This window comes from Thunnus albacares, chromosome 20 (assembly GCF_914725855.1).
Source record: "Thunnus albacares chromosome 20, fThuAlb1.1, whole genome shotgun sequence".
NCBI lineage: Eukaryota > Metazoa > Chordata > Actinopteri > Scombriformes > Scombridae > Thunnus > Thunnus albacares.
The window spans coordinates 10483371-10503783 of record NC_058125.1 but is presented as its reverse complement, the minus strand read 5'-3'; the positions used below and the strand labels follow the sequence as shown (position 1 = coordinate 10503783).

The 20413-nt window shown below is 43.6% G+C and overlaps 1 protein-coding gene across 6 annotated transcripts in view; it reads left to right on the top strand.

Moving 5' to 3' along the window:
• Positions 1-229: 229 nt before the first annotated feature.
• raraa (retinoic acid receptor, alpha a) overlaps positions 230-20413 on the top strand; it is a 150260-nt gene continuing 130076 nt past the window's right edge. For 2 of the 6 annotated variants that reach the window (XM_044337727.1, XM_044337724.1), the window contains exons 1-2: positions 230-409; positions 17757-17826. Coding sequence is in view for 1 of the 6 variants with exons in the window: in XM_044337722.1 (XP_044193657.1) it covers positions 1000-1006; positions 17757-17826 (77 nt within the window). In the remaining 5 variants the exon portion in view is untranslated. Of the gene's footprint in view, positions 410-455; positions 1007-17756; positions 17827-20413 lie in introns of those variants that run through there. The other 4 variants (XM_044337728.1, XM_044337722.1, XM_044337726.1 and 1 more) reach the window with 4 other exon arrangements.

Genomic DNA, 20413 nt, shown 5'->3' with positions numbered 1-20413 from the left:
AGAGCAGTGAGCACATCTGGAGAGAGCAGGACATCATCCACTTTTTGAGGGACTGGCCCTCCTAAAAGGAAAGGGGCGGGGTCAGAGCTGGTGTTGGTTTTCACAGCCAGAGAAGGTGACTGCAATGGTTGCCTCTGCGATAGCCGTGCCAAACTTGCCTGCTCTGTGAAAGCGGCTCGCCGCCTCTTTACCTACGATTTTTTTTTTTTGCCGGGGACGGGCGGGCGGGTGGTGGGGAGGAGAGGGGAGCTAATTTCCCTCAGCAACGAGAGCCAGCGACTATCTGGAGAATGAGAGTCGGCAGCAGAAAACTTTGAAAAAGAATATCACGGCGGAGAAAAACAGCTGCGCGGCTGAACTTCCACCAGCAGCCCGAGGGGACCGGGGAGGAGGAGTCAACAGGTCCCAGGTATTACCATCCACTTGTCATTGAATGGCTTGTCAACATTTGACAGCATGCGTCCACCTCTCAGCCCCTGAGGGAGGCTAACCGGGTATAAAAATTGTCGCCCTTTCACCTGGAGGATTTTGAATGCGTCATGCAATGCCACGGTCATGACAGGTTTTTCTTTTTAATGCTGTTCATTGTGAGAAAGGGGCTGAATAAAATGCAGTCCGAAACTCCTATCTAACTTCATGGTGGCATTGTGGAAAAGAAACTATCATAACGTGTCCATCCGAGCGACGTTAAATCCAGTGGATACGACGGTTGTCAGGGCAGCTAGCATGCAAAGCTAACGCTCCCCGGTTCAGTGTTAAGTTAGCTTGTAAAGACATTACTGTATTTCAGCGCTGACAGTTTCCTTGAGTCAATTAGCAGAGCCAACCTGCTAACCCATCTAGCTTGCCACTTTAGAAAAGTGCGGATATGTGGAGTTAAAAACATGTCGTGCTGTCTGTCTTGTCTTAGCACACACTCCCGACAAGAGCTAGTTTGTTTTTGCAGCGTCAGGACACTGGAATGTGGAGAAATATGTATTTTTTTCACCCACATTTGCAATGTTTGGTGAGTATTGCTTCGTTGTGGGCTCCCCCTGTACGCTTGAGGTTAACTTTGCTCTAGTGTTTTAGTGTACTCTGCTGTGGATATCGATCATATCAGATCCCAGATCCTCTCCTCAGTGTGCTGTAAATGGATAAACAGACAGCTCAATGAGGGGCAACCACAGCCTGCATCCTTTTGATGTGCTCTAATACTGAGCTGACTACTTGATGACCCAAAACACACATACATTCCTCTGTCTTAGAAAGAAAAAAACAGCCTTAAAGTACCACTACAAGCTGACAGTTATCTCCCCCAATTTGTTAACACCCCCGATTAACCCCTGTCAAGATAATGTGGCAGTTTGAGGTGTGTACATCTCTGCAAATTAAATGTCAGGACTGTGTTATAACATTTGAGTTACATACCCTGCAGCATCAAAAACCTGCAGTTGCAAAATGTTGTCTTGTAAAACCACAGATTACAGTCCGTATGGAGGTTATTAACCTCAATTTAATGACTGCTGTAACAAGTCATTCCTAGATGTTCCTTTTTTTTTATTTGAGCAATTTGATCTGTGTGTGCTTCATGCATTTGATGAATGATTTGTTGAATTGTGTTTATGATACTGCAGTCTTAATGACACCACCCTGCACTTCTCCTCTGATACTGGCAGCAGACATGGCGGTGCAGATAGGTTTCATTTTTTGGGGAAAGATGATGCTCTTTCCTGTGACAACCTGTTACATTCAGAGCAAGATACATTAGAGGTCACGTCACTGAATGGGAAATTTGATGTGAGATGTGTGACAGGGCGGGAAAACCCTCAAGTTTTCCTGCCCTGTCACCTCTCTTGTGACTCACAGGTCAATGTTGTGCCATCTCCAACAATTAGGAGGGCTAGGGCTAAATGCTGATTGTTTACCTGCCTGCTTAACAGTCACATATGATAGAGATTTTGATAGGAACCTTTTAGATGTTTGTTTTTACCGTTTTAATTTGCTGTCTAGCCAGAATCTTGTGATGTCTGATCCCATGTCATGCCCTTAACTGAATTCTAACAATATAGTTATTGTCTCAAAGTTAAGGAAGAGCTGACATCATTAGTTATTGACTTGATTAGTTGAGTAAAAAAGTAATCATAGGCGACTGTTTTGATGATCAGTTATGGCTTTGTTTTCTCAAATGTGTCTTCTATGATGGGGAGATGGATTGGTTCTGGGAATTGTGACAGGCGTTTCTCACAATTTTATAGACCAAACCATCAAGAAAATAATCCACAGATTGATTGATAATGAAAATAATTTATTAATTGCAGCCCTAGTTATCTGACAATTATGATTAAAGGAAGTAAATCTAGACAGACATCTAGAGAGACATTTTTTCATGCTGCCTCCTTATAGAGCAGATATGAGATAAATAATAGTTTCTTGCACCAATTCAAAAGTGAACAACCTTGTGCTTAAGTGTGTGTGTGTTTTTCTAAACATTAAATTGCACAGTGTTGCACTTGTTCATAAAAATGCAGTTAATGTTCAGTTATCTTGCACAAGGCAAGATTTGTCTGTGATACTGTCAAACCCTCTCTGACACGCATCAACGGGAAGTTGCTTCTCCACTTGTGTGAACAATGCCAGTTGAAGGCCTTGCACGCTTCAGTTTCACATGGTACTAAATGTGTCATCACAGTGGAGGCAGTGGCACACTCACTGTGCCCGCTCACATCCCCCCACTCCCTCACCACGTCCCTCTCCTTCCTCTGCAGATTGTAAAGTCAAGTGTGAGTGACACTAGAAGGGAATTTTTTTTCTTCTTTGTTCTTCACAAATACAGTAGTAGTGAGTCAGTAGCTCCTAGCTCTTGTCAGGTTTCTTTATCATGTTTGTTGACAGTTTTTATTTTCCCTCATCACTTGTGGAATAAATGACTTTAACAGGTGAAAAAAAAAGTAGAATTGGTCACATTTGGAGACATATTTGTTTATAAAACCAGAATCAACTTCATAGGTTGAATTTTTAAATAACGGGTGACCTATTTTCACGTTGAATGGCAAGCTAGATGGCAAATGTTCCTTCCTCGTATTAATACCAGGTGTTATAGATGGTGTCAACTGTACTGCTCAATAGGTCACCATATCATTGAATCATGCAAATAGTCTTGATCTCAGACACAAGATAGCGTCCTCGGCAACACGTAAACCACCAAAAGTAGATGGTGAAAGTGCAGATTTAGCAAGCTTTGCTCATTAAAAGGGAAAAGAAAACATTTTTAGACGAGATGTTAGAGATATACCCTAAGGCAAAATTTGGCATCGGGTCTAGCTTTCCCTGAAAAAGCCCTGGGTGTGTCAAGTGGTTTGGTTTGCTTAAATTTGGTCTGTAGTGGTCTACACACAGTCCCGCCACAGCAGCTCGCTCCCCTGTTGTTGAGGAGCCAGGCTGACTCACGAGGCTGTGGCTGTGCAGCGCAAACTCATCACACACTGACAGATGAGACATGCTCCCCACAACGGCAGGGCACCCTGGAGATGTCACCCAGCGCTCGCTTAACGGTAAACACCTCTGGCCAGTCCCACCCACACGCTGTCAGACTTTCAGTGCGAGTAGCTCTGTGTCTGGAGTGAGAAGTGCATAAAGTGAAAATCACACTGCAGAGGTTCCCTCGCCCTAAATAGGAAAAAACAATGGGCTGGGTTTTTAGAATTAGCTTTGATGTTTACATGTGTCGGTTTCCAATTTGCTGATGTTGGCATTAAGAATAGTTCCATTTGTCAGCAAAACATCTGAATAGAGAAACTGTTACTTCATTTACATAAATATATGAAGCTACATATGGAGTCCAATGGAACCAAGCAGTGTATCTTTACACTAATAAAACCAAGTCTTGACCTAAATGAAACAGGCCCCAACTCTGTCAGAATAAGTAGAAATAAATTGGGATATTACAGTGGTTTGGCTGTGGTGCCCAATGACGTAGTCATATGCCTTAGGGACTGGGGCGAGTGTGGGAAAAGCAGGAGAGAAGAAGGGTGGGAGCCTATACCAGGAGAGTGTAGCTGAAGCCGAGTGGGATTTTTTTTTTTGGAGGGGGAGTGGAGCCGCTGTGATGTTGGGATGTGGGAGCTCCACTCGCGTTGGCCGGCGGCGGTTCAAACAGACCTGCTTGTGCATACTGATTCCCTTTTCCGCCGCTTTCTACATTGCTCACTGGCCCGCCTGGCCATGCCGGCCGCGCAAGGGTTAACTCCCCCCCACCACCCCCCCCCGTCTTTCACACTGCCTCCTTTTATTCCTCTTTTTATGGCTTTGATGGTATTAAATAATCTTTACGTGTCAGAGTGCACAGCTCCCAGTGTTCATGTCGGGAGAGCGAGAGAGCAATTAGGTCAGAGTGGTAGAATAACTTGGTTTCATCCCAGCCTTAAAGCGGCAGGGTACCGCACTTCAACTCGCTGTTTGTATTCACCTCAAACCTTCAGAGTGAGATTTTCAAAGAGGTCCAAGGGTTATCAAAGCACTCAGAGAAAGAACTTTGTATCTCTCCATTGTGTAGTCTCATGATAAAATGTCCCAGAATGGATCATCGGTTGTGATATTTTAGGTTCCTCACTGCATTAATTTGCCTGAAGAATCAGGCCACGTTTGTCTCCTTTTTTTCCTAATGAGGCTGAGCTAAAGACCCATATAAGCTATTATCCTGGTTATTGATTGGAAGACCTTGAAATCATTGACATATTTATCAGCAGAGTTGTTGTACTGCTTCTTTTCTAAAAATACAAACAGATCACACAAAACGGTATTATAAATAGAAAACCTTGTGTTTCTGTTTGACATGGTCTCACATGATCTGTGTTGTAATGTTTCCCATAGACTGTTGTCCCATGTTTGAGATGCATTTCTACCATTTGGCATGTGAGCGTTCTGGCCCATGTCGCAGCATTTCATTGCCGCCATCACAGGGTTTCATACTATTTTCCACAGTCATTTTGTACCTTGGCTTTTTACGAAAGTGTCTCTGCCCAGTCGGACAGTCCCCCAGCGTGACGGCTGACATTTCCAGTGAAAGAGCCCTATTGTTGGTTCTTAATCCCCCTCCACCCTCCTCTCCATAAAACAATGGTATCAATTGCTTCCACTGAGTACATCCACAGCTCTGAGTGAGAGACAGGCTGGCCTGGCCTGTTAGCTAGCCTGCCAGCCGTCCTAACAGACAGCCAGGGCCGACCTCTTCATTCCCTGTGATAGCTCTCCACTCGAGCCCGCAGATGCCTGAAGAGGCTAATATTATCTCTGTAGCATGAGAACCAGCCCTTGATCGTGGCTGCACTGCCACCTCGTAAATGCACAAATAATGGCCTGTGTATATATTTATTTTCCCAGGGAGACAGTGGGGCAGACCGGTGGCTTTGACACACCCCCATCCCCCACCTTCTTAATGAATGGTCTCCATTCTATTTCCCTTCATTTTCCCCAGGACACTGCCATTAACTTTGACAGATGATATGTTCTTTCACTGAAACAGTGATCCTGAGCACACTGTCACTGGAAATTGGATTCGCACACCCACCCCTTTGCTCCTTGCCTTTTCTCCATCTCTCCTTTTCTGTCCGTCCTCCTTTTTCCTGTTGCTCTCTCGCAGTCTGCACTGAGGGACATGCTGTTAATATTCCTTTTAGAGCTGCACTGTACAGCTGAGCTGCCAAGTTAACCCACTGCTGCCATGAGTCAGACAGCTAGCCAGATAGCCGGTGTCACTTGCACAGATGTCTGACTCGCCAATCTGTCCTTAAGCACTCCTAGATAATAGCAGTGCTGCTCAGTGCCAAGTGTGTGTGTGTGTAGTCAGTTATGATACTGTAATGATTTTAGGTTGGTTTTCATTTTTACTCTGTTGACATTGGTATAATTTTAGTCCTTATCTTTTTTTGAGGTTATTTGAGACTTAGACAATAGAATATTACAAAAGGATTGCTCAGGTACTGAGTAATAGATTGCCACACTGGATGGCTCCAGATAACAACAAGGATCTAATAACGCTTTAGTGGTTCCTTATTGGCTGGACTGCTCTTCATCATAACAAACTTCATCTTCCTAATGAAGACACTTGACAGATCCTGTGTCAGTCCTCGTGGTCTTAAGAGAACATTACATGTGAGTCTCCTGTGCAGTGGCCATGTCCAGTTTCAAAGCACTACACAAACCAAAGCATCTCCACACTGATTTCAGTGGAACAAATCCGCTCTATTGTGCCTCCTGTGTGGGCGTACATGGCAGTTGACAGTGTATTACCCAGCTGCTGCGGTTGCAGCTGCTTGCACATTAGCTCAAGTTGCTTGGCCACATTTATCAGTGTGAAGCGAACACCACGGCGGAGAGATAATGGTCCTGAACAAAGATGATACCACTCTTGCTGCTGCTAGCTCCAACAGCTAGCGCTTCGTAAGTGGTTCAGCTCATAGCATCATTATCGTGCTGCTCCGCTGCCATGGCTTGTGCCCGCCAAGTCGACGTAGCTAGTGAGCTGCTGCTACTTATTCTGTCTCCATGGGCTGTCATCACAGTGCAGCCAGACTCAGTGAAGAGCCATCACACCAAATCACTGTCATACTGAAATGTTGCACTACAGAGCCTGTTAGATGACTGGATTCCTGTGCTTACAGCTGGAGTTGTGGACGGCAAGTCAAAATTACCCCCAAAAGCAGTGCAACAAAAGATGATTACAGGCCAGTTATATGTACTTACTGTATGTGCAGATTTATAATGCACTAATTTATCGTCCATGATTTGTTCCTATGGAAACTAGATAAATTGTTCTTGTTGTGTTGGTAGTTTATCCATAAATGCACTGCATAGCCTATACATGTATTTATGAGGAAAGAATCCAAGAAATGCACTGAGCAAACTAGGCATCCGCCTGCAGATGTTTGTCAGCAAGAAAGCATAACTCGTGGGTGTAAATGATACCCGTTCAGTCTGTGAAACTGAGAGACACTATCAATAATGGAGGATCCTTTGATTGGTTTTGTACTTCATTTCATGTCAACATAATTTCCATTTTTCTTGGCTTTTTGTGTCGCAGTAATAATTCTGTAATATGGCGCACCAGGCAGCATATGGCTGCCATTTATGATCAACAGCCTCTGCAAAGAGGTGACTGGAATATGCAAATGTCTGCATGCTAATGGAATAGTAATGTAATGAAGTACGTTGTATATGGCCAATAATGAGCTGTGGTTATTGAGTGTTGATGGCTTCTTCTCAGTCAGCCTTTGTTGTTTCACAAGCTGCAGCTTTCTTGTTTGTTCTTCATGGCTGACGTACACACCATCACCCAAAACACACATGCACACACACACACACACACACACACACACTCACACAGACTTAGATACATGAACATTACATTTTTATTGATTCATGGCATTGGGAGAAAAGCATATTGATAAATACCTGGAGTACTTGCCCATTGAAATTGTGAAACTAAATTGGGCAGAACTGAGACAGATGCAGCGCTGTAAATTAAACAAGCAATCTTCTCTGTTGGGTGACAGCACAATGGTGATTAGGGTTTCATGTGAGCTGCCCTACATTATTTATTGCTGTGCTGTGGGCTGCCTGCAGTTGAATAGACCCACAGTCCATTGACTGGGCACATTACGGGAGGCCGACTCGTAGCGAGAGGGGGTGTTAAAAATGGCTTTATTTCCTCTCGAGGAGGTCCATTTTCATCTAAATGAAGGTGGAAGCCCCAAGCGTGTTGTTTCCAGGCCCTGCGTGTGTGAAATGTGTTGACTGTGTTCCAGGAGGCTTCTCTGCACCGCTCTGCTCCGTGTTCCAGGGTGATTTCTGCAGAACCTCTCATTTGTACACATCATCCAGTCCTAGTTTTCTTAGTCACTGCCTACTCAACTTGGTACCCATTGCCAATTCACATTTTGGTTTGTTTTTTCATCCACACTTGTAGGTAGGGATGTCCTAATCAAGTTTGTTGGCCACCAGATCTCATTTAATATCAAATATCTTCTTAAAGACTGTGTGATATTTGTTTCTTACATAATAGAGTGAATAAACGAGGCTGAATAACTTTGTATTAAGAAGACACGCCTTGCATCACTGGTTTCCTTTCATATTTTCCTATGATAGTTTGTGGCCTGTATTGTTTTTTATGGTATCCATGGAGAAGAAAAGTGTGTATCTCCTGTGGGAGGATGGTTTGGACAGGATCTAGACATTCTCTCCTCATCCACAAAATGAACAAGACACCGAAGTTCCAATACAGTTTTCAGCCAAGAGTAGCACTTCAGAGGCGTGGTCCACCTGCAGACTGGCCCCGAATAGAGGCGAGGCAACCTTTTCTTAACCCAAAGCAGTTTTTGCTCGGGGCGCTGGCCGTCTGTGTGGAAAACATTAATTGAAAGGGCTGGCTACTGTTAACTTGTTCATGCTGCCTTGTAGTTCACTCACTTGCAACGCAATGCTGTGTGTTAAGAAATAAGTTCCAGCGCTTAAAGGAGCCCAACGGATTATGTTAAACAAAGGATCGAAAAGAGATTAAGCTTTATATAATCCATTAAAAATGCTTTAATGGCCTCAATCCCCATCCTGCAGATCAGATTGAGACACACCTAGTTTAAGCTTGCCGCAATCACAAGCTGTGATTTTTATTGTAACAAAAAATGAAAGAGAATGGATGAGCCTGTTGGAGAAGTGCTACATCAATAACTGCACTGATAACTGTAAACTCAATGAGTGTTATTACTGATTTGCTTCTTAAATCAGTAGCTATGCTTATTAATACTAATGAGTTTATCAATTGAGTAGTCTTTAGTAGATATTATGTAAAACATAGAGGAAGGAAAACCCAAACACTGCAGTATGTGGTTGTTATAAACAAAATAACATCAACAGTATTAGTGTGAAAGTACCAAAGAAACTTAAGTCGTTTGTACTGTTAACTTGTGACACATTTCTAGTAGCTTACATAAGTCCCTGCAGCAAACACTGGCCTCAACAGATGGGTCTGTGGCTTATTCAAAGGCTACGTGTGATATGGACTTGTCTCAAAGATTGCATTGTGCAACCTCATAAACAGAGATATCGAGGAGGAAATTATATATACAAAGACATTCCTGTATGGCCTTCATAAGCATGCTGTTTTTACATAAACACCTCCATCAGACCCCAGCAACACATTATATAGCAATTGTTGGTATAAGAGATCAATAAACAGGCTACAGAAAATATAACTGGTATTGTCTGTTGAATAGAAGCTGTGCCACTGTGAATGTATGTGTGTATCAGCACATATCTGTCATTTCTGATATAGACCTTTCTCACTGCAGACAGTTTGATACATCATAGCATTAAATGCACTGGTCTAATTAATAATCTAATTAATCTAAATAATCCTAATTAATAATGGCTGTATCCCATTTAGTTCTGCCAGTTCCAGGGACTTGGTGTTACGCATTATTCCTCACTGTTATGGTTTTCTGGGACACCTAAATGGAACCGAGCCATCGTTAATGGTATTGGTTCCACCTGGGCTTTTCCTCCCACCAAAAAAAACCCCAAACTGCTCAGACCTTAATTGTGATTAACATTACTCTCATTGCTCTTTATCTCTCTTCTAAAACCACGCTGTCTCTACCACCGCTCCCCGCACAGAGGCGATCGGTGCGGTTCAGCAGCGAACACGGCAGCGGTCGAAGTAGGAATGTGAAAAATGGGAAGAAAGGTTTGCAGAGCATTTGGAGCTCTGCCCATTGTCGCACCTGTGCACATGTGAAAAGGCTGCCTCTTCTCCTTTTTGACTTAAGTCCTGCTCCACAACATTATTGGGTTGTCTAGATTGTCAAATCAATGAGTCCAGGCCTTTGTTTTGCCATTCAGTTGATTTATCACTCAACTTTACCAAACAATAGCGTTACAGTGGTGATAATAGGATGTATGATGTTTGATCAGCTTGTAGTGTTTTTGCAGGTCATTTGCTTGTTCAATTATAAAGTGAAAACAGGTGTGCATTGTTGCTGCATACGAGCACTGAGTGAGCACTGTCGAGTGGTTGACAGATGGGTGAAATTGTTGTAGAAGTAAATTTATTATTTATTTTTATTTACACATGTATTTATATATGTTTATACGTGACAACGAGTATTGTTTTTGCTTGTTATTGTACAGTCTTGTTTTACTCACCCTTTTGCTATGAGGCTGTGGGATTAATTTGCTCGCTTCAGTTCAGCTTTAAGTGTTCTTGTTGATCATTCCTGGGAGTGTATTTGTCATTATTCCATTATGATTTATTTTATTAAAATCAAAATAGAAAGTGGCTCGACTGTCAGATTGTCATTTGCAGAAAGTTACAAAAATTGGGTGATCTAGATGCCTCCTGTCCAAACGCCTGGAAAGAGATTTTCACGGCATTGTGACTGTCTAAACTATACTTTGTTTTAAATATGCAGCACGTTGGCCCTGATTGGAGAAAATGCTGAGGCTCTTGGGAGCTTGTATTTGCAACTGAAAACCATAAATTTTATGTGTTGGATGTGTGGGCTATGAAAATGGGATGCCATCTCTAATTTGTGTTTTGTTTGTCCATTTCACTTCAAGTGGCATCATTGTAGGTTTTCTGCCCATGCACAAGTTATGAAATTGCTAACAAGAGGGCTATGTTTGTTTTATTTGTGAAAGTAACTGTCATCCCCACTTTGATGAATGTTTGTTGCGTGAGTGTGTCCTAATTGTCCTCCTGGACAACAGCGTGTTTTCATTCCGAGTTGGCCTCCGGCCCAGGATACCCACTCAAACTCTGGTCCACTTGTCCAGAGCACTAAAACAATGCCGAGCTGCCGTGCCTCTTCAGAGAGTCACTGTCGGACAGTCCCCTGGGGGTGGGGTGTTTTCTGACGAGTCCATGCCAGATCTGGTCCCGGCACTCAATTGCTTCTTTGTCATTTCCTCCATGTGAATGTCAGTGCGGCTGAGCTGTGGCTCCATGGATTGCCTGTGTTCGGATACCTTGCATGGCTTTCATCAGGGGTAAGACAGAGCAGCTCGCCTCCCCCTCAACCACAACCGCAGCCCCCTCATCCTCCAACCATTGTTTCCCTATCGAATGAGACTTATTTTTTAGCCTCTCACATGAAGCATGAAATACAAGCTTTTATATTGGCATTGGCAGGTATTTAAACTTCTGATCTGATCCAGGCCGTGCTCATTAAATCGTCAAAATGATTTAACGTTTCGCTGCTGCCGCTGTGTGCCAGCATGGCATGTTTTTCCACTTAGGGATTCCAATATTTGTCTCTGTCATAAACACAGGGCATCTGGTTGCCAGTAGTGGGCTCAGCCTTCATTTAGACTTTGACATCGAAATGTGTCTGAAATCTTCAGAGAGAAGCTGCCTGGCTTCTCATTTAGCAGCTTGTGTAGGTATGATAAATGTTACTAATCACCTATTGACCCCGAGAGGTCAAGCCTTTGCCCTCTCGCCCATCACCCTCCTCCTTCCCGCTGTCTTCTCTCTGTACCCTGTGGATAGCCTTTATCTTGTTCAAGCAATATTTTGTCCACCAACAGATACCAGGCAACGTAACTATGCACTTTCCTTGTTTGCAGTCAAGTGTGAGATTTTTTTTTTCCCCCCTTTACCGATTTATCTTTTCCAAAAATATCTATTATGAGGCCTTTGAAATGAATGCATGTTGTGAATATGATTAGATACAGAGAGCCAGAGCAGATATGCTCTCCTTTCTGTGTTCTCAGCTCTAGTTTTGACCTCTGCACTTTTAATATCACAGCTAGTTTTAGGACTTTGCTGAAGAGATAAGTAAATAGAAGAATGTGTGAGATTATCGGGGAAATAATCTTCTGGAAGAAATTAATTTGGATGAAATAGCAAGGACAGGGGGCTGCGAGTGTGTACGCACACCCTCTCACACAGAATAGCTGTTCTGGATAGGGTTTCTGTTCTACTTTTTTTCCCCCACTAGCAGTGTAAAGAATTACAGATGAGCTTTTGTTCTTTTGAAAATCCACCTGATAATGTCAGTAGCTGGCTTAGCTGGTTGGATTTGAAAGACGAAAAAAGCAAAAAATAAAACAAAACCAAAAACAAACTCCAGTCCCTCCAGTGCCTGGCCCAGTGTTACACACTTTACACACTGGCCCACATTTTCTACAGTCCCCAGTGAAACATCTGTTCGGAGCTCTAAGAGTCGGATGCTGAATGTCATTTTCAAGGGAGAAATCTCAGAGTTGAAGAGTGCAGCACAGGTAGGAACAATACTGGCAACACAATAATGGCACCGGTATGATGCCAAGTTTTCTGGGTTCACAGATAGGCCTTTACCCCATCCTCATCCCCCTTCCCACCTAAGTATTCCACATGAGACTGATTGAGCCATTTCGTATTGCTAAGCTGCGTGAAGAGTGCTACTTTTATAATGAAAGAATACTGCTAAATCAAGGCTTGACAAATCTACTTTCTCCATGTCCCCACATTGAGGGTTGGCGGATTAGGCTCTAATTTTAGTTCCACTTATCTCTTCAGCTGCTTTTAAGAATTAGTTCCAAATAACAAAAAAGTGTGAAAAATGTGAAGGATTTTTGGGGGTTGGATGGGGGGGGGGATGGAGGGAGTTGGGTATTGTCAGGGAAGCAAGGCTGTGAAAAAGAGATTGTCTAAGTGGCTGTGCAGGCCTTTGCATGAGAGTTAAAATTTGCATACAAATCTCCAGAAAAAAAAAAAAAAACGGTATTTGTGGCGGCTGGGCAAAAAGGCAGTTGTTAAACGGAAATCTTGGAGGAATTTTTCAATCGCCATCATTCCCACCGCACAATGTCTCAAGTGGCTCCACCACCAAGATCACAAAGCCTGATGGAGTTTTCAAACAACCCCAGACCATGAAAGATTTAGCACAACTTTTTTTTTTCACCTCTCACCGTCTCCCCCTCCCTACCTCCCTCACTCTTTCTCCTTCCGTTTTCCATAACACTCATAAACTTCAATCCTGGGCGTTTGTGATCGAAGCTGAATGTGTGAGGAATGAACACTTAGAAAAGCCACCGTGTGTTTCAGCTGTCTAGTTTCTAGCGGACTTACTGCAAGTCAGCAGTCAGTTCATTTAGTCTAAACAAAATCACTTTTCTGGACATATTCTACTGTCACTAAGACGTGAGACTTTGGACCTTTCCATCTCACGTGTATTTGGCTACTGTGACACGTCATCAATACAAAACAACCATCAATACCCCACTGGAGGCAGTTGCATTTAAAACAATGGAGGACACAGCGTTGGTGTGCATTCAGCACTTTTGAATAGCCGTCAGCTTATTGATTCTCCTTCAAGGTCGGCATCAATTCCTCTCTCTGCCCCGTCTTTTCTGTTTGTGACAGCGGAGGGCAAATGTATGTTAAAGAAAAAAAAACTTGCTGTTCAATTGAGTTGGGAGGGGGAGACCCATAAAAAAAACCCACCATGGCAGTTTCCACTCACATTTGCTTCTCTTGGCGAGGAGCGTTTGTCGTTGCGGGCAGTGTTTGGGTGTGATTATGTAATCCATCAGGTTATTACCATAAAGAGGAGGAGGGGGGACGGGGGGGCTGTCGAGGGGTTGGAAGGTAATAGTGGTGCTACTGATGATCATCGTCTAGCAACTGCCCAAGGGCAGGAATGTTTTGTGTGCCGATGTGTCCGACAGGTGGCTAGGAGACGCTAATTGATTAATGATCAGGGTGATATATGAGCCCCCGCGGCCAGCCTAAACATAAAGGCTCAGAGCACCGGTGTCGCCCTAAATCATTTCCAACCAGGCCAGTAAACCCAAAACAGTTCCCTCATTAGCATATGAAAGACCAATTGGGAGGGGGACTGTCCCTTCCAAGCCCTTTGTAGACCGCCTATTGTCAACATCCTGAGTCTGAATTAACAGGCTAGCGTTTTATGCCAGATGAATAATGACAACAAAGATGGTTTTATAATAAGGGTCACTCAGCACTAATGAAAGATTAACATCACCACAAACTAAGCCTTTGATATTATTTGGATTTTTACCCCCTTTTCTGCCTGTGCATGACTCTAACAAAAGCAACACTCACCTAGATGTCTACTGTTTGACTTCAGGAAATGTAAATTGCTGTTATTCTACTACAGAACATTAAATATCGCTTCACATCTCAAAGCTGAATGGATGTGTTTCTACCATGTGTTATAGTAATTGTAGTTTCTTATACCTAGAGGTGAGATAATTGACATACTTCTTTGCATAGGTGTTTTTACTCTGTTCCTCATGGATCTGACACATTTTCCATTCAAGCAATGCTGGATTCTTTGTGAATGATTGAACATTAGTGGAATTCACCTGCCCCCAGATGATCATATTTTGCACTTGGTGTGCCATATAACATTGTCACAGTGGATTAGTCTCTCTCAATCTCCCTCTCACTTCCCCTCTCTCTCTCTCTCTGTCTCTTCCTCTCTGTCTCTCCCTCTCTCTGGTTATTTACCATTCCACAGGGGGCCTTGCGTGACCCTCTTCATTGTTTTGTTTGGATGACTCTGAAGGACAATGGCAGTCTGGAGCCTTGGCCGGCACTCAGCGTGTGTGAATCTGCATCTTTCCATTGGGAGTGCTGTCCTCCGATGTCAAGAGAGGTTATGTGATCTATGTGTGACTGAAGGGGGTTTCCACCGCTGAGAGTCAGTGCTTCAAGGAGAGGGGTTTATATTGTGTGTGTGTGTGTGTGTGTCTGTGCGCGAGCACACGGCCACTGGAATTTTATAGAACCAAGCGAGTTAAAACAACACATTGTGTCTGTTTGAATGTGAGCTCATGACTCTCGCTGCAGGGCTGCCATTCCCAAGTAACCACGCACTTGGAGACCGCTGGTGCACGCAATCAGTTCTTTACACATTTTTACTGATCGGCAGTGGAGGGCTACTGCTGTCGCAACGAGTCACTGAATGTCCCAGGACCGATGGATGATTTCACTCCAAGAGTGAAGAATCCAGTCCCAGATGCCGATGCTGGGCCGAGGACCAGGTGACCCTCTCCGTTTGGTGAGAACAAGTGCCCCTCGGCAATCAAGGCCTTCTAGGTGCTTTAAATTGGGTCCCATTTCGTAAGCAGATGGACTTGTCTGGCAAGGCTCCAACAGCAAGGGCCCCTTTTCCTGTGTGTGTATTATAGGTGAGTGTCTGTAGTGAGTTGCTTTCACCCCTTAGCAAGGATAAAGACGTGATTACCCCAGGCTACTCCTGTCCACTTTAATCAGCGTATACGCTCCGAGGCCAACACATGCGAGCCCAATCCACACACTTTTGTACATGCGCATAAATGTCCTCATTTCATCCTACCTGCTCTTTCTCTAAATTAGGCTGTTCTTGGTCAAGTGGACCAGTAAAAACACTCCATTTAAACACCCTTCAGATCCACAAACAGGAAGCGAGGGTGTACAGTGAGACAGGAAATGAGATGAGGAGTCATACAGGGCCTGGGCACAGTCCAGCTGATTGGCTGATTGTCAGGTTGTAATGGATACCAGAGGGACACATTAAAGTGTTCTCAGCTGGTGTAACAACCAGCAACTTATTACCAAGTAGAACTGTCACATGCGAAGCAACGTAACAAAGCCATGCTTTCACTGAATGAAAGGTAGGATTTGATGTAAAGCCATAACTTGCCTCTGAAGTGAGTATTATTATACATCTTTCAAATCCCACTTAAAGGCATAGTGTAACCTAATACAGGGACATCACTTTATTGGCTTTTAGAAACATTTGTCAGTGATGGATAAACTTCAGCAAGGTTTTGATGGAAGATGAGATTTTTGAGGAACTGATGAGTCACATTGGGCGGACATGTAATGAAAGCCATACAGACCAATGCAAACAGGAGCCCAGCAACACAAATCTTATAATGTTGAATGTCTGTTATCGCTATCAAGGGTGTTGATTCAAAGTTGTGGTGTTGTGCTGCATTATGTTGCATTATAAAGTATATTTTATTAAAATGGGGAGGACAGAACACCTTGCAATAGCAAGTAGTATTTGTTGCAGGCCTAATGCATTTGACTGCATATAAACAAAGTGTTCGTAATGTATTTTCGCGCCCGTATGTGAATGAGTTTTGTGGTATTAGACAATACAAATCTTACATATGTCTGTAATGCAAAAGTCTAGAGTTAATTTTAGGATTCAAATGACTCATAATCACCACTTGGCAGTCATGTGTCTTTGAATTTTCTCTGCTTCTTTGTTATACACATTTAGCAGGAAGGTGAGCTTATAGCCGATGCATGTGAGCGACATTTGCTAGCACAGAAACCGTAGCAAAGCTTGTTGCATTCATCCTCTAAACACTTCATGTGAACTTTGATATGTGATTCCTCATTAGCACTGAATTGAGGATTGTACAGTGGCCAGTTGGAAGTGTGTGATGCCCAAATAAAACAGTCTTTGTAGTAAAGATGAATGCTTTATTTTTGTCAAAATGCTATATTTATATCTCTGCTGTCCGACTGTCCGCAGGAGCTTGTGATAACAAATTAGTGTGAAATTCATTTGCTGCTTGTAAAATGGCACTACTCTGGCCTGGAGGGAGGGGATTTTTTTTTTGTAGTGGTATCATGACCCTTCTAAAGAGCCATCATTACCATGGCTGTCAGGAGAGCTCTGTCCTGCTGCTTTCTTTGTTAACTGAAGTATAGAAACTTTCTTACTCACTGCGACAAGTGAAGTGAAATAAACCCAAACACACCACAGTTTCAAATGTCATTGGTTTCTCTTGAACATGCTTTTGGAAAACGCTGGCCTGGTCCGCAGTTTTACGTTTTTATAGGAACCGAGGGATCCTGTAGCCAGGATATGCTAAAAAAGAGATGCTCTGTTTTCTCCTCTAAGAGAAAGACAGGGTAACCTCACTGCCTTTCAGTGCTTTTGACACACACCAATTTTCTATTCAAATATTATTGACCATGATTGTGCAGCTTTGGCATTTCTGTTGGATCTGTGAAATCCAACTAAGTGCCTTTTAACATGTGCAAACCACCATCCTGTAATTTTCATCCCGTTGTTTTTGGTTAAAAACAATCCCGCGGAACATTTTCCATGCTCTCTGCCTCACAAAGGTGGCGTTTATCAGGCTTCCTAAGTGACATGTGACTCTTTCAATTTAGATCTGCAACCAGACGTATTGGTAAACGCTGGGTATTTTAGCAACATGCCGAAACAAAAGGGCATTGTTCACATATTCGCTCCAAACCAGTGTTGCTAGATCCACGTCTGCGGCAGCCATTCATCTGTACAGCATCGGCCTAGCTGTCCTTCTATGAAGTGATGACACGCCACTTTAGATTTGTCTCTGTCTTGGCAATGAAGGCGCCTCTGTGTCCCTATTTGTGCATCAGGCTAAGGGGATTTCTAGGCCGCCACCTGATTCACATTGCTGTAATTGAGTTGTGGCCATAAGCACTACTGTGCCTGCCTAGGCCCTAGGTAATTCACACACCACAAAAGCACTGTTTTACTCCACTTTTCACATGATGTCTGGGGCACAAATGTAGCGAGTGAGAAAGTCCAATCTATTGGAAAAGGGCGGGGAGATTACAGGGAGTATGAGAGCGAAGGAAGGAAAAAGAGTGTAAGAGTTTTCGTGTAGTGAAGCAGTTCTGCGCCAGAGAGGCTAGGGAGTCACTGAGTCTGCAGCACGTGGATAAGGACCACAAAGCTCTTGGTTTCAAATATCTTTTTCTCTCTTTCTTCCTCTCTCCTCAGAGCTTAGGAGCTGCAATCGATTCAAGGGGAGATTTCCTTGGCCAAGGACAGGGAGATTGACGTTTTTGGGGTAAGCCCGAATTTGTCGCTCCTGTCAACTCTGGATAATTGGACTTCTACACACTTGTGTCTGTGGGTACCAAACACCATCTTGCTCTCTAGCATAGCATTGTTCCTCGTCATGTGACTGCCATATTGGTTTTGCGGTCACATTGAATGTGTAGCTCAAGATTGAGTCTTTTGTCTGTGTCTCCCCCCCCCCCCCCCCCCCCCCCATGTCATATGTTCTGCTTTTCACTGCCACTGTAAAGGTCACTGTTTCTGCGCAGCGGAGCGTCTTTTCAAACCTGTCGAATCATTTTCACACACACACATATATATACACGCTGTACCGTTTAGTGGAGGTGCTGTATCTTGTGGTCTGCATGCCGCCAGTGGTAGGATCAAGTCTAATCCTGGATCTGTTGCATCAGAGCTGGAGCTGGCAGCAGGGAGCTTTGCTTCATCATGTTAAAGCGACAAAGACCAAATAGAAACAGCCATTCGTCATTAACAACTGGCTAGAGAAGAACTTGAACCATCACTGGAGTGATTTATCGGGCCTGATTTGTCTCCCTTGTATCGACTGCAAGAAATAATAATAATGTACTATTCATTTCGTTCTGTCATTTCTCTTCATTTCATTTCATCCCGTTTTGCCAGAATTGTGCTGCACTAATGACTGACAGAGAGGAGCTGAATCGTAGCCCCCTCAGACTGATGCTCCTTCTGTCCTGTCCCGTTTTATTTTGTACCAAGTTGTGTCCTCCTCTCCTGTCCTTTCCCTTCACGTCTTGTCCTGTACCATCCTGTCGTGTCCTTTCTGTCCCTTCCCGGACCTGGGGCAAGGTGATCTCTTCCCCTAGATAATACCTCCCCCATACCATCCTCCAACCAAAAGCAAATACAGTAATAGCCAATACCCAGAATAATGCTGACTCCCTCCACAAATCGCCTACTTCATTGGATGCCCACGCCAGAGAGGGCGTGTGTTTTTTTTTTTTGAGCACAAACACATATTCACACCCACAGAAGATGTCCATGTGTCGTAACTGGGGATGACAAGTGGTCTGGCAGGCACTCCCAGGCTGGCAACCAGTTTGGCACATTGGTGGCCTGATGGACAAGACCAAGGCTGGCACTTGGTTTTATATGCATACGACTCTGAATTTCTCTCTCCTCTTTTGTCTTTCCTCATCCTTTGATTTGTTTTCTTGGGGAAAGTTATCCCACTGTGTTGTCTTAGCTTTTGTGAGGTTAGAAACCGGTGAAGGCAGCCAGAAAACCATGTAGGAATTAAAGTAGGTCAGTTTTCGATTCAGTTTGGCTTTCCTTTTAGTTGTTTAGAGGACATAAAACCTTATTCACTTCATCTGTTCATAATGAAACGTCACACTTTTTGGAAATCATGTAATTATTCCATTAGCTGCTTCATTTACTCATGGCTGTTTTATTTTGTGATCTGGCAGAAGGTACATTCAGTACTTGCATGCAATCGTTTTCCATTTTCTCTCCCTCTCTCTCGCTCACTCTGTCACTGAGTTAGCAGGTTTGGGATTTTCATCTCCACGTAAAGCGGTATTTAACCCCCCCTTCCCCATCATAATTTAGATCCAGTCTCATAAGTGGGTTGGGAAGCAGCCCCAGCAGTTGATGTGGAACACATGCCTTTAATGATTCACACTCTGTGTGCGGTAGGTCGTGGTAGCTGCCGAACCCGCTGCCTCTCCCTCTGTCTAGAATGGGACTCCTGTGTTTTTTTTTTTCGGTGTTGTGTTTTTTTTTCTTAACTCGTCTCGACACATGGAAACTTCAGTGAAGTTAAAATGTGTTGTTTATGCACAGTTGTTCCTGTGCAATGACACTTCTTATTCTCACCTCAAAGCTGGACAGCGTTGAATAATCAGCACTCGACACCTTTGTTGTTTGGCGAGACTTGGTTGTTTTTTGTCTTGCCACCATGCTACCGCAGGTTTCCTACTGTGTTTTTAGCTGTAGCAGCCTTAACAGCTTTACTTGTGTGGCTTTGCCAATTTCTTTTGAAACATTAATGCTGCTTAGACATTTGTTTTTCATGTTCTTTCATGGTGATGAATTTGATTTTAGTGTTTGGTGTATTTACTTCCACATTCTCATCAACGGATTCGATTTGTCACATTTGTCAAACCCCCCAAATTTAGAGAGTTATATTTGAGTGAACTACTTACAGCTCAGTTGACATTTTGTCCTGCTGAGCTCATTTGAACACATTTGAATAACAAGATATTCCGTGGCATCTTACTTCCTCACCATCAGCAGAATAACAGAAGTGGGCAGCTAGCACTGCTGCTCAATTAATTTGAGTTTTTTGGTCGTGAGTCTGCACTCCACCCGCAGTGCAAAAATGGAAAAGTTTGACAAGGCAGCATTCAAACAAACGCAGCTAGTGCCTTTCCCCTGTGCATTCATTCACTCAGCCACCTTTCATTGTGTGAATAATGGGGACTCTCTTGCTGTACAGTGAAAGAGCAGTGAAATGCGCCAGCACGTGACAGGGAGTGGGCGCTGTCCCACCATCCAAGCTGACATAAATTGCTTCCTGTTTTTGCTTTCACCCCGTTCCCCCCTAACCCCAGCCT